The 11,550-nt window shown below is 30.7% G+C and overlaps 2 protein-coding genes across 2 annotated transcripts in view; both read right to left on the bottom strand.

Annotated features, from left to right (window-relative positions):
* RpS2 (ribosomal protein S2) overlaps positions 1-7,821 on the bottom strand; it is a 50,402-nt gene extending 42,581 nt beyond the window's left edge. The window contains exon 1 of the mRNA XM_080153399.1: positions 7,818-7,821. The gene's annotated coding sequence lies outside the window, so the exon portion shown is untranslated. The remainder of the gene's footprint in view (positions 1-7,817) is intronic.
* On the bottom strand, positions 141-10,667 carry LOC145314812 (multidrug resistance-associated protein 1-like). The gene is made up of 24 exons (XM_080154894.1): positions 10,599-10,667; positions 8,725-8,794; positions 8,505-8,586; positions 8,341-8,425; positions 8,152-8,257; positions 7,135-7,324; positions 6,935-7,049; positions 6,659-6,775; positions 6,473-6,596; positions 6,241-6,324; positions 6,109-6,165; positions 5,210-6,040; positions 4,429-5,074; positions 4,217-4,297; positions 3,964-4,122; positions 3,793-3,842; positions 3,558-3,622; positions 3,222-3,323; positions 3,064-3,128; positions 2,287-2,345; positions 1,790-1,865; positions 1,286-1,401; positions 782-893; positions 141-313 (listed from the first exon to the last, which is right to left on the bottom strand). Exons 1-24 carry the CDS (start codon positions 10,665-10,667, stop codon positions 265-267), a joined length of 3,510 nt encoding a protein of 1,169 aa, XP_080011020.1. The 3' UTR covers positions 141-264.
* Positions 10,668-11,550: the final 883 nt, after the last annotated feature.

Below are 11,550 nucleotides of genomic sequence, written 5' to 3'. Positions count from 1 at the left end.
ACTTGCATCCATCACTCCTTTCCTACTGTATGAAGGAACTGACCAATAAACAAGGTCCATGTTAGCAACCTAAATTGACGACAAATTTTGCCCAGTCAATATATCCACGTATTCTATATCCATTGGTGTCAACTAAGCTATTTTTATGTGTTTGAGTTATTTATTTTTCTTAATCTAACGAATAATTTATAATTTTAAAATATATACATAATAACAAAATTATTAAATAAAAAAATATAAATCACAATTGATCACAAATTAATCTTAAAATATCAGTCCAGCTTCTTTAGCCATTGAATAGAAGATTGAATTTCTGAAACATAAAAACTTTTAAAATATAATATTTTTTTGGTTAGAATAGATTAAAGTTCCTTTATAATTGACTGTATCATCAGTGTATATGTGCTTCTACCGTTTTGTGACGCAAAATTCTATCCCCCTATTTTGATTTTATGTTACACAGTTATGTCTTTCGGTCTCCTAGATACCAGAATGGGGACTTTCCCTCAAAATTAACCACACCCCTTTAGTTTTTTAAAATAGAAAATAAGTTTTGAGGTTTTTTTTCTGTATGCCCTTACTGGGGTTGTCCCAACCCTGCGGCGAACTAATAATGCGGGGCTACCATGTACTCAATATATAACCTAACCTAACCTACTTAAACTGCTATACCAGCCCCTAAATTTCAATTTATTTTAATGTAAGAGAGGCTTCTTTGCTCTACTATGCAGGTTCAGAGAACTCATTCAAAATTGTAATGTCTTAAAATATCCAATTATACCTGTTTTTGAGTAGGTTGTCTGGCGTATCAAACTCTACCAGGCACCCCCTGTCCAGAACCATAACTCTGCTGCTATCCATTATTGTTCGCATACGATGGGCAATTGTTAGAACTAAATGGATAATTTTCAGTATGGTTTCTAAATCGATTAATATCCGCTGGATTAGGACTATACTGAAAATTCATGTCAGGCTTTGTTTTACACACAATTTTCTAAGAATATTAAAATAGAATCATAAAAATCAATACCAGTTTTGTTAGTGAAAGACTAACAAAACTGGTTTTAATAATGCGATTCGATGAATAACTATTATAGAAGAATTATTTTTTAGCTTTTTTAAAATGACCCTAAAACGAGGTATACAGACAAAAACAATTGTAAGTATGCATGTTTCATACAAACAAAGCTATGGATGATAAATTGAAATACATCCCCCAATGATAACAAATTTCCCCTGAATAAAAGTACCCAAAGTTTTATACTGTGGGTACCAATATAGATACCTGTACAATTTTTAAATTCAGTTCTGATAGTTTTCTGAATAGTTTGATCAGTTTCAATATCAACTGCGGCGGTAGCTTCGTCCAGGATCAATACTTTGGTTTTTCTCAACAGTGCCCTAAGAATTAAATCTAAGTAAGTTTAAAAGTTTAACGAGGATGACAACATCCATAAAAGTGAAGCTCTGAGATCAAAAGGTAGAACAAACGAACGTGAACACTTGTAAAAGTACACACAAATTGTTAAATTGCTTAAATACAGGATTCTGTCTAAGGATATACTTATATTTTTTGGACTTGAGTTTAGAGAAGCTTATTTACCTTGTTGTCCTATTGATATTTTTCATTTTATGATTTAATTTCCTATATCAGACATAAAAATGACATAAAACATCCAATAGTTGCCTAGAAAAACCAAGTTTTCTTCCTAGCTGTATGGATGAACAGACATAGGAACAAAGTGTGTTGTAGAGCAACTTCGTAGCTAGACAAATTCTAAATTTAAACCTGATTAAACAAATTATTTGTCTTTCTCCAACAGAAAAATCAGAGCCACCTTCTGCTATCTTATAGTAAAGACCTCCTAATAAAAACAACCAATATATATATAAAAATTGCTAAGTTGGGGTTGGTTGTTATTCTTTTATTTAGCGAAGCTACTCTATAATTCAGTTAGTTAGTCAGTCTGAAAAGCTGTAGGGGAAATATGGTTATCTCGGCTGCTTTTAAAGAAAGACAGTTGAAATTTACAGTGAAATTTTCTATGACATATGCGTATCTAGTCTATAAATTGTTTTTTACGTCTGTCTGTTTGTCATGCTTCAAAAGACAAAACACATTTTTAAGGTTTCGTGTTTTCTCTATTCTTTGTATTGACATATTGACAACTAAAATCTGCTCTATAACTCACTTTGTCCGTTTGTCCATTCAATGATTTGTTTGCTACGCTACTTATGAACGTTGTCATCCTTGTCCTGTACATCCTAAATTATTTAAATATTTACCTGTTAAACTACGACATTTCCCATGGAAGTTGGCTAATTCTATTGCATTCCATATTTCTCTGAAACATTCAATAAATTTGAACAACAATTTTAAAATAGTATTTTGAATGATAAGATTTAAAAAAAATATATATGTGATTTAGCCAAGGCAGATTAAAGAAAACTTAAACCCTTAAACCAAGGACGATTGCTTCCAGTAGTAGCGACAATGTTTGGCTAAACAGTATGGCCTACATTAAGAGGTATAAAAAATGAAAGGTAACGGAAGAGAAAGAATGACAGAAAAAACAGAATTATAAAAGAGAGAGAGAATACTGCAGCTAAGAATGAACCCACCCTAGCATTACTGGCAAAAAGACAATTATAGAGCAATAGAGTACTATAATTATATAGTATCTATCTATAATACAAAGTAGAACGATGTCTCTCTGTCTGTTTGTCTGTTTGTTTGTAGCGAAGGATCTCGCTAACCGCTGAACTGATCGGGTTTTCCTTTACAGGGTAGCTTCTCATAGGCCCAGGGAAGGTTTATAACTATTTTCTTGGGGGGTGGGACATCCCCAACCCCCCCTCGAAAAAAAAAAATACCAACCCCCCAAAAAAAATATTTTTTTAAAAACTGAAATTAAAACAAAAATTCCCCCCCCCCCCCACCCCCGAAGAAATTTTTTAAAAAGATTTTTCTTTTAAATCTAAAATACGAAAAATTGGTTTGATCAAACCTCTAGGGGCAAAGCCGCTAGTATATAATAAAATGTTAGAAAAACAATTGAATACCTATCAGAATGTTCATTTACAGGGTCCAGATTAAATCTTAGAGAACCAGAGAAAATTGCAGGATCCTAAAAAAATAGAAGTTAATTAAAATGTATTCTTTTTTAATTAGGTTTTATTTACAACAAGAAAATTTTGATGCAAAGAAGTCAACAATTTACCTGTGGTATGATTGTTAGGGCAGACCTTAGAGTTCTAAGACCTAGGTTTGATATATCATAACCATCCATCACAATTCTACCAGTAGCAGCTTCCATTATTCTTTACAATCAGACAAATTTGTATTTTATTGAAATAAAACTTTAAAGTACTTGAAGAATTTTGGAAAGCAGTTAAAAAGCTTTCATATCAATTTCAATAAACATTCTTTATAATACAAGATGGATGTAAAATTGTACAGTTATTTACAAATAATGTAAGCATGTTTCAACATATGCCTTTTTGACTTTTAGTATAAATACTAGACAAAAAAGAGCTTCAATTTTGTCTAATTTCCTGAATAATGCCAGAGTGATTGAGGATTTGCCAGCCCCTGTTCTACCAACTATTCCTATCTTTTCCTACCCAAATCCTTGTCATTAAATCTTTTTATGTAAAAAGTGATTTTTATTATATTTATAAAAAGAAGATATATTAGACTAAACAAAAAAGTTTTAAGTTTTCCAAAATAAGCTTAGTGCTTTAAATGATTTTTTTCAGATACAATTTTTTATTTAAAGGATTTGTGTTCCTGGCCATCAATATTGAAACAGAGGTTGGACAGAACATTTTCAAGATTTTCCCTGGTAAACAAAATTGAATTTGTTTGTTTTATTTGTAATAGTAATAAATGAAAATAAATGTTTACATCAAACTTTACATTCTTTTTATTTAAAGTAAGTAATATGAAAATTAAATTCTAACCTGTATCTGATAGAAAATCTATCAAATTGAATAGATCCCTTATCAAGCCAGTTCTTAGGAGGATCCTGATCTTTTTTAAATGGAGCCTCACTTGGTATCTCATTATATTCTTTTACTCTTTCAACACTTACAGTTGATTTCTCTAACTCTGTTGTATACCTTAAGATTTAAATCATTTTAATTTTGTTCAGAATAAGAAATAATTGTGACCTTTAAAATAAGAAGTAAAAATAAAATTCTTATATAATCATACCTAACTAAATAGTAAATTTCAGTTTGACAACTCAAAGCATAGGTAAGAGAGAGACCAACAGTGCCTGGTTCAACATTAAACCTGTAATTAAAGCAAATAATACAATAATTTTAAGAAACAAAAATATGAAAAAGTCAATGTAATTACATATTCCAATTTATACAATGGAAATGAGTTAGCCCAAAAAATTTTTGGATAAGTTATTTACATACCTATCCAAAACAATTGCCAATGCAGTTGAGAAAATAAGACCAGTGACAACAATTTGCAATCTCATCATAACCCAACTGTTGGACTGGATCTCATAAAATTTGCTCATTTGCATTGTCTCAATCTTGTTTTCATTCTCTCTGATAAACTCATCCTGACTACAATAAGCCCGGATTGTTGTAATACCATTCAGTGTTTCTCCAAGATGACTAAATATTGGACTTCTGTTGATTGAAAATAATCTCTTCAACTGTCTTGAGGTTTTAATGTATACCCGTTGAATGAAGAAGAATCCAAACATGAGTGGGATGAGAGCAAGGAGAACTCTAGGGGTGACAATACTGATAATTACAATAACACCTATCACAGAGAAAATTTGGTTTATTATGTTCTTTATATTCAGTGGTAGTATCATATCAATTTCATCAATATCTTTGGAAAACCTATTCACTATTCTTCCCAGTGGAGTGGTATCAAAGAATGACATTGGACTTCTCAATATGCTGTTTAATAGTCCATTGTGTAAACTGATTGATGCTTGTATAGTTGCAAATGTTACCATTACAATAGCTGAGAATATGAATACAGATTGAAGTATACCAATTACTCCATATCCAATAAGGTACATGTTTCTTACATCTTCCTGATTAAAATTCAGCAACATTAAAATGAAAAAAAAACTTAAAATTTAATTAGGGGCCAAAGTAATCAAATATGAGAATGCATTTCAAATTTATGAATATCAACTATGTATATGTAATTATTTATGTTGCTAATTTCCCTGTTTTGAATCTTTATCATTAGACCATTCTGACAGAAACATATTTCCTCCTGCAACACTGACTTGGAAGAGTAGATAACCTAGAATGCTAAGAAAACTAAGAACAACACCAGCTGATTTAGCATAGTAAAGGTAAACTGACATCTTTACATTAGATTCTTCCATTATTTCAGTTGTAGTTAGTTCTTGACCATTTTTTGACTCAGAAATTATATCAATCATATCACTTTCATCATCCTTACTTTCTAGTTCTTCTATACTACCAATGTCATCATTAGATTTGCCATTTTTAACATTTTCTGTTACATTTGTTTCTGTGACAACTTGATTGTTAACAAATGATGCAAGAACACCATTTTTTTGCAGTAGCTCTTTGTATGATCCCATCTCTTTAATTGTACCATTCGCAAGGACAAGTATTAAATCAACATTCTTGAGATATTTAAGTTCATGTGTGACTAGGATCCTGGTCTTAGATCTGAGTAGTCCTGTATTGCCAATAACTTTGTCAAAAAGGTGTTTGCCCACATGGGCATCAACAGCTGACAATGGATCATCAAGAAGATAAATATCATTATTGGCATACACTGCTCTGGCAAGATTGATCCTCTGTTTCTGACCACCACTGAGATTGATTCCTTTCTCTCCTATCTCAGTAGCATCACCACCAGGCCAAACATAAAGATCATCTACCAAAGCACAAGATTCAAGAACTTGCTTATATTTGTGAACTTTGTAATGGGTGCCAAAGAGTATGTTATCCTTGACTGTCTTATTTCTCATCCATGCTTGTTGTGGTACATATGCTATTGATCCAACTGTGTTTACAACTCCTAAAATAGATGTCAACCCATTATGATATCTTATTAATGAAGAAAACATAAATTTTTGAAAATAATACCTGAAAGTTTTGTCATCTCACCCAACAATGCAGATAACAGGGATGATTTACCAGATCCTTGAAGTAAAAAATTTAACATATATGTAGAAACATAAACACTTAACTCAATCAATTTGATGTATAAATCCTTACCTATTGATCCCACAACAGCTACTAAAGAACCTCTCTTAACAGAAAATGAAATATTGTCCAACACTTTTCTGTCAACACCTACATTTGAATTTGTTATTTAAAGGGAAAACTTTTGATAATATGATAGTTGCTTAAAAGCACAGGGTACCTTTCATATAAGCATTGCTTTGTGTTTTTCCTTCTCATGTATTCATGTATTTAATATATTAGCTGCAGTACATACCTGGACCTCCCCAAGAAAGATTAGCATTCTTCATGACAACAGCACCATTCATATTTGTATCATGTGTAACATTTGATAAATCTATGTCAGAAGAATTAAGATATTTGTTGATTCTTTTCATAGATACAGTTCCCTGAAAACAAATTTCATGTATACTATACTATTTGGCAAATCTTAAGATTTAAAAAATCTAACCTGAATAATGCTGACAATACCACGTGGAAGCATAAAAAGTGGCTTTTTCAATGTGTTGAACAAGTTCAAAGAAACAAAGGCAGTTTGTGCATCAAGTACATGATTTTCAGGATCTATAGAAAACATTTAAGTCTTCTCTTTTTTGCCTTTGACTTTTTTGCAGTTTTAAAATCATTTATCAAATTTATATTATGATTTTAATAATTGTTTCTGTTCTAATTTTATGCTTTATCAATAGAAATTAAATTATTAAACTAGAAAACTTCCCTATCCTGATAATATGTAAATAGTAAAAGAAGCCACTGCCACTAGAACTGGAGCACAGTTCCACATCATCAACTGGGTTCCCTCCAGAAATTGGAATCTCCTTAGTGCTTGCATCTCATCTAACCTTATCAAAAAAGTATTAAATCTTTTAAAGGGAAAAAAAACACAGAGCTGTGCTAATTCTCTCACAATGAAATAAATTTTAATACCTTATTTCAGTGATTTTGTCCATGAATGACTTCTCCCACGCATAGAGCTTGATCACCTTGATACCTCCAAGGATCTCATTGATTAGATTGATCCTTATGTCCTTGAAAGACATTTGCTTTTTCTGGTAGGATCTCATCACATTCCAGATCAATGAATTGACAGGCATTGTTAATATAAGTACAGTAACTCCTGTAAATATAATTATACTGGGATAATGTTGTTCAAACTTTCTAACAGCCAATTTGATTCAGAAATATAAAAGATGTAAAATTAAAAGTAATAATTTGTCAAAAAAGAAATAAGGGAATACCTGTAAATATTAGTCAGGTTTATGGGTTCAAAGAGTAAACATAAGTTTAAAGATATTTTTAAACGGCCAAAATAACACACAGTGCGTTCGAAGGTGCTTTGACTTTAGTGTCAGAACCTAAATTGAGACATAGTGCATTTCATTACCCTAGGTTAGATAACTTCATTTCAATTTTCAATAAAATCTAAAATGCAGCTGTTTTTGAGAAAATTTGATTTGAAAATTTCAAGTTCAATTTTCACCCACTAGGAGTCACCGTATAACCATGACAAGAAAAGCAAAGATTATTTATTTAAAATTTTGAACAAGTTTGCTTTTATAAAGTTCTTCATAAAACCACTCCTAAAGTGAGTTGAATCATGGCCATTTTTATCAGTTGCTTTGCTAAGGTCACGGAAATTTAGCCTTAAATAAATCATATATAGAGAGGTTTTATGACAAACTTTATAAAAGCAAAGTTGTTCAAAATTCTAAATAATTAATCTTTGCTTTTCTTGTCATGGTTATGCGGTGACTCCTAGTGGGTGAAAATTGAACTTGAAATTTTCAAATAAAATTTTCTCAAAAACAGCTGCATTTTAGATTTTAATGAAAAGTGAAATGAAGTTACCTAACCTAGGGTAATGAAATGCACTATGTCCCAATTTAGGTTCTGACACTAAAGTCAAAGCACCTTCATACGCATTGTGAACAAGGATGATATTACCTACAAGGACAGAGTAGTTGAGGTATGCCCACAGAAAGTAAACTGTAAGAATCAATTGCAGTGGTGTTGTTATCATAAAATTTATATAACCAATACACTCCTCAACCTGAATAGTATTAAGTTACTAAATCATTAAAGAAAAAAATTATTATTATATGGATCCTTAATTTTAACAATAATAATACATACCTTACTACAATCTACAGCAACAAGGTTTATTATTTCTCCAGAAGTATATTCTCTTCTTCCCAGTGATGATATACTCAAAGATTTTCTTTACAAGATTTTTTTGGCATTAAGTTTTTCCGTATCAAAGAATTTATAGAAGAATTTTTTTATTTAATTATGTGTACCTATAAATTGAAGAAGTTAGACTTGTAACCACTCTCATAGCCAGTATTCTCATTACATTCCAATACCATCCCTCAAAAACTCCTTTGAAGGCAAATTAAGACATAAATTTTTTCAATAATGTAAATATGGGATAGTTTGTTCTAATTGTGGTTTTCATGTAACGAGTACTACTTTTCCTTAGGACCAATGGCATAAACACTATAAACACTAAGCTCTTACCAATCAAAACTGAGTTGAACATAAGTAAAAAGACATACAGTATTCCTTTCCACAATTCCTGATTTTCCTGTACATTTTTAAACAACAATTTTTAAGTGAATTGATTAAAAACACAGAATAAAAAATATTAATCACTGGAATCATATTCTTTAAAATTTATTACATTAAATTCAGGGCTAATATTGTATGTTACAAAAATATTTTGTTGTTAAAATTCAGAAGATCAAATGAATAACAGGGCCTTTCAATAGAAAAGAATTAAATTCTTCTAATTTTATTTGTATTAAATGTGTTAAATAAGACTAGAATTTTTAATTACATATATTTAGATAAAAATGAAGAATGCAAATCACATTTCAATTGAAAGACCCTCAATTAATTCATATTGACTATCTCTGCGGTTCTTAATCCAAAATAATAAAAGTTCAATAATGGAATCAAAGCTGCTAAGAGCTGAGAGTCCAAGCCACAAGCTTAAAGCACTACCAATATCAATCATCATATTGAACATATCAAAGGCATAAACATCTGTATATATAACCACTTCTTTGTTAGCTTCTATTACAACATGTACTGAATCAACCATATCACCAACAGATTTTCTTCTTAGTTTTGCTCTCATTTCCAGACATGGAGGTAAACAATTATGGAACAACTGCATTTCAAATCCAAGTTCTAGTCTTTTTATTTCATTTGCAATTTCATCAATCATGTGTTGGCCAGGTCTTTTTACTTCAGTACAAGTTGTTTTAGAATTATCAATTATGAACCAAGGAGGTAAACATCCATAAACCTGTAACAGTTTATCTTTCAATGACTTTTCGATGCATTTCCCATAGCTTGTGTCATATTTACTATAATCTGTACAACTTCGACCCTCATAAAGTATCAAGTCCTGAAGAGTAATTTCAAGTTCATAGGCAGCTGTGTTGAAGTGCATTTCATCAGTAGGACCCAAGTAAACAGTAGCATCTTCAAGTGTATCAATTCTAACTCTGCTGTCTTTCAAAGGATCAACCAGATAGATCATGTATTTGTTATTAGTTCTAAAACTGAATAATGTACTCATATTTTTAATCTTGGAACAGAATCCTATGGTTGGAAAGAACATTATTTCTTGATTAAGTAACTTTTTGTTATTTTGGTCCATATCAACAGCAAGTAGAGCATGTTTGCTATCATCAAAGTCATAAAACAAGGCTTGAGCCTTTTGAAAGGTAAGGTTATTATAAACACCTTTCCATGTGGTATAATTAGCTGTATTCCAATCCTCTCCAACAAGCCTGCCATTTGCCTCTCCAATTAGAAATTTACTGAGAGATTGATAGCCATATTGTCTTGCATGTTGGTTGTACTGGTTAGCTTGGCAAGCATATATCACAGGCTTTTGAATAGCATCCCAAGATGTGGTTTTTGTTTCTTGAACTACAGGCCCTTCTATATATTTCTTCACTGAGTTATACATTTGAAAAAGGAAAATTCCCAGCACAAATAGCAAAAATAATGTTCTTAACATTGTAAAATAACTCATTAGGATAAATTTGTTGAAATCAAAGTGTTCTTAGTAACTACTAATATTTAACTAATGACATGAATAATACATTTTAAATTTCTTGCAAGTTCAATACACTTACTTTTTAAATTATTGATACAACTATAGTATGTTTTACATTCTACTAAATATTTTGTGGTTAAGAAGTCTGTACTATTTAAACAAGAAATTATAATTTGATATGTCACATGGGAATTTCTGTACAGCTATAAAGTAAATCTATTCTCTAGTTTTATCTAGATAAAACAAGTGAAATCTTTGATTAATGATAAAATGATTATTTTATATTCAAGATATCTTTTTTTAAATTGTTGTTTTCCTGAACAAAATTAATGACAAGGTTGAGAATTTGTGGATTGATAAACTGTAAACCTAAAATTATAATTGACATTTACTTTTGGTTCTAATTGTTTTTTGATTTCAGTTAAATATATTTCATGGAGATTTATGGAATAATAATGATAAAAACAAGAATGACAACATCCATAAGTAGCGAAGCCCAAAAATATGAATAGATATCCGGAAAAAAATGAACTTTATTGCAGTTTCAAAAAAAAACACTAAACTAAAAAATCACGAAACCTTGTACGATTTATAACGTGAAAATCTAGGAATCGATCTAGCACCTAAGGGATAAGTAAATTGTGAACTTATTTAATCCTTAAAAATATCAGCCGTCTATCTCAGATAGGAGTAAAGAATATCATGAAAACCTAAAAATCTAGGAATCGAACTAGCACCCCAACCAATAAGCAAATCTCGATAAAACTTAATAAAAGTATGCAGAATATGAAAGTATTCAATCACTGAAAATTTCAGCCGTTTATGTTGAAGAGGAATTGAGATAATCATGAAAACTTAAAAATATAGGAATCGATCTAGCCCCCCAACCAATTGACGAATCCTAATAAAACTTGATGACAATTTGAAGACTGTTAACATAATTAATCCCTGAAAAATTCAGCTCTCTATCTTTTATAGGAGCCGAGAAAATCACGTTTCCCCCTTTTTGTTTCAGACGGACTGACAGACATTTCGAATTATAGAGTAGCTTCGCTACTAAAAAGTGAGTAAATGCCTTCCTATATAAATATATTGACAGATAGCTCCACAAACAAAGTAAAATCCATAAAATTTAACCAAAGAATTTCCAATGGAAACTTGCTCCTTTGAATCTTTTTTCTCTTGTTCTGTCCACTAAAATAAAAGTCATATTTTATTTAATAGAGAAAAAAATAATATAAAATGAACTTTGTAACAATAAGATACTGAGA

The sequence above is a fragment of the Acartia tonsa genome, chromosome 3 (assembly GCF_053477335.1).
Source record: "Acartia tonsa isolate MP-2025a chromosome 3, ASM5347733v1, whole genome shotgun sequence".
Taxonomy (NCBI): Eukaryota; Metazoa; Arthropoda; class Copepoda; order Calanoida; family Acartiidae; genus Acartia; species Acartia tonsa.
The sequence above is the reverse complement of the archived record's forward strand: the minus strand, read 5'-3'. Positions and strand labels throughout refer to the sequence as shown.

What these genes read in the sequence shown, in the direction of transcription:
- LOC145314812 (XM_080154894.1), bottom strand. Translation starts at nt 10,667, where the DNA reads ATGTCAATTATAATTTTAGGTTTACAGTTTATCAATCCACAAATTCTC. An exon ending in CTTTTACTATTTACATATTA is followed by an intron (nt 6,776 to 6,934) that starts TCAGGATAGGGA and finishes TAAATGTTTTCT; the next exon opens with ATAGATCCTGAAAATCATGT. An exon ending in GAAATTTACTATTTAGTTAG is followed by an intron (nt 4,123 to 4,216) that starts GTATGATTATAT and finishes TTAAATCTTAAG; the next exon opens with GTATACAACAGAGTTAGAGA.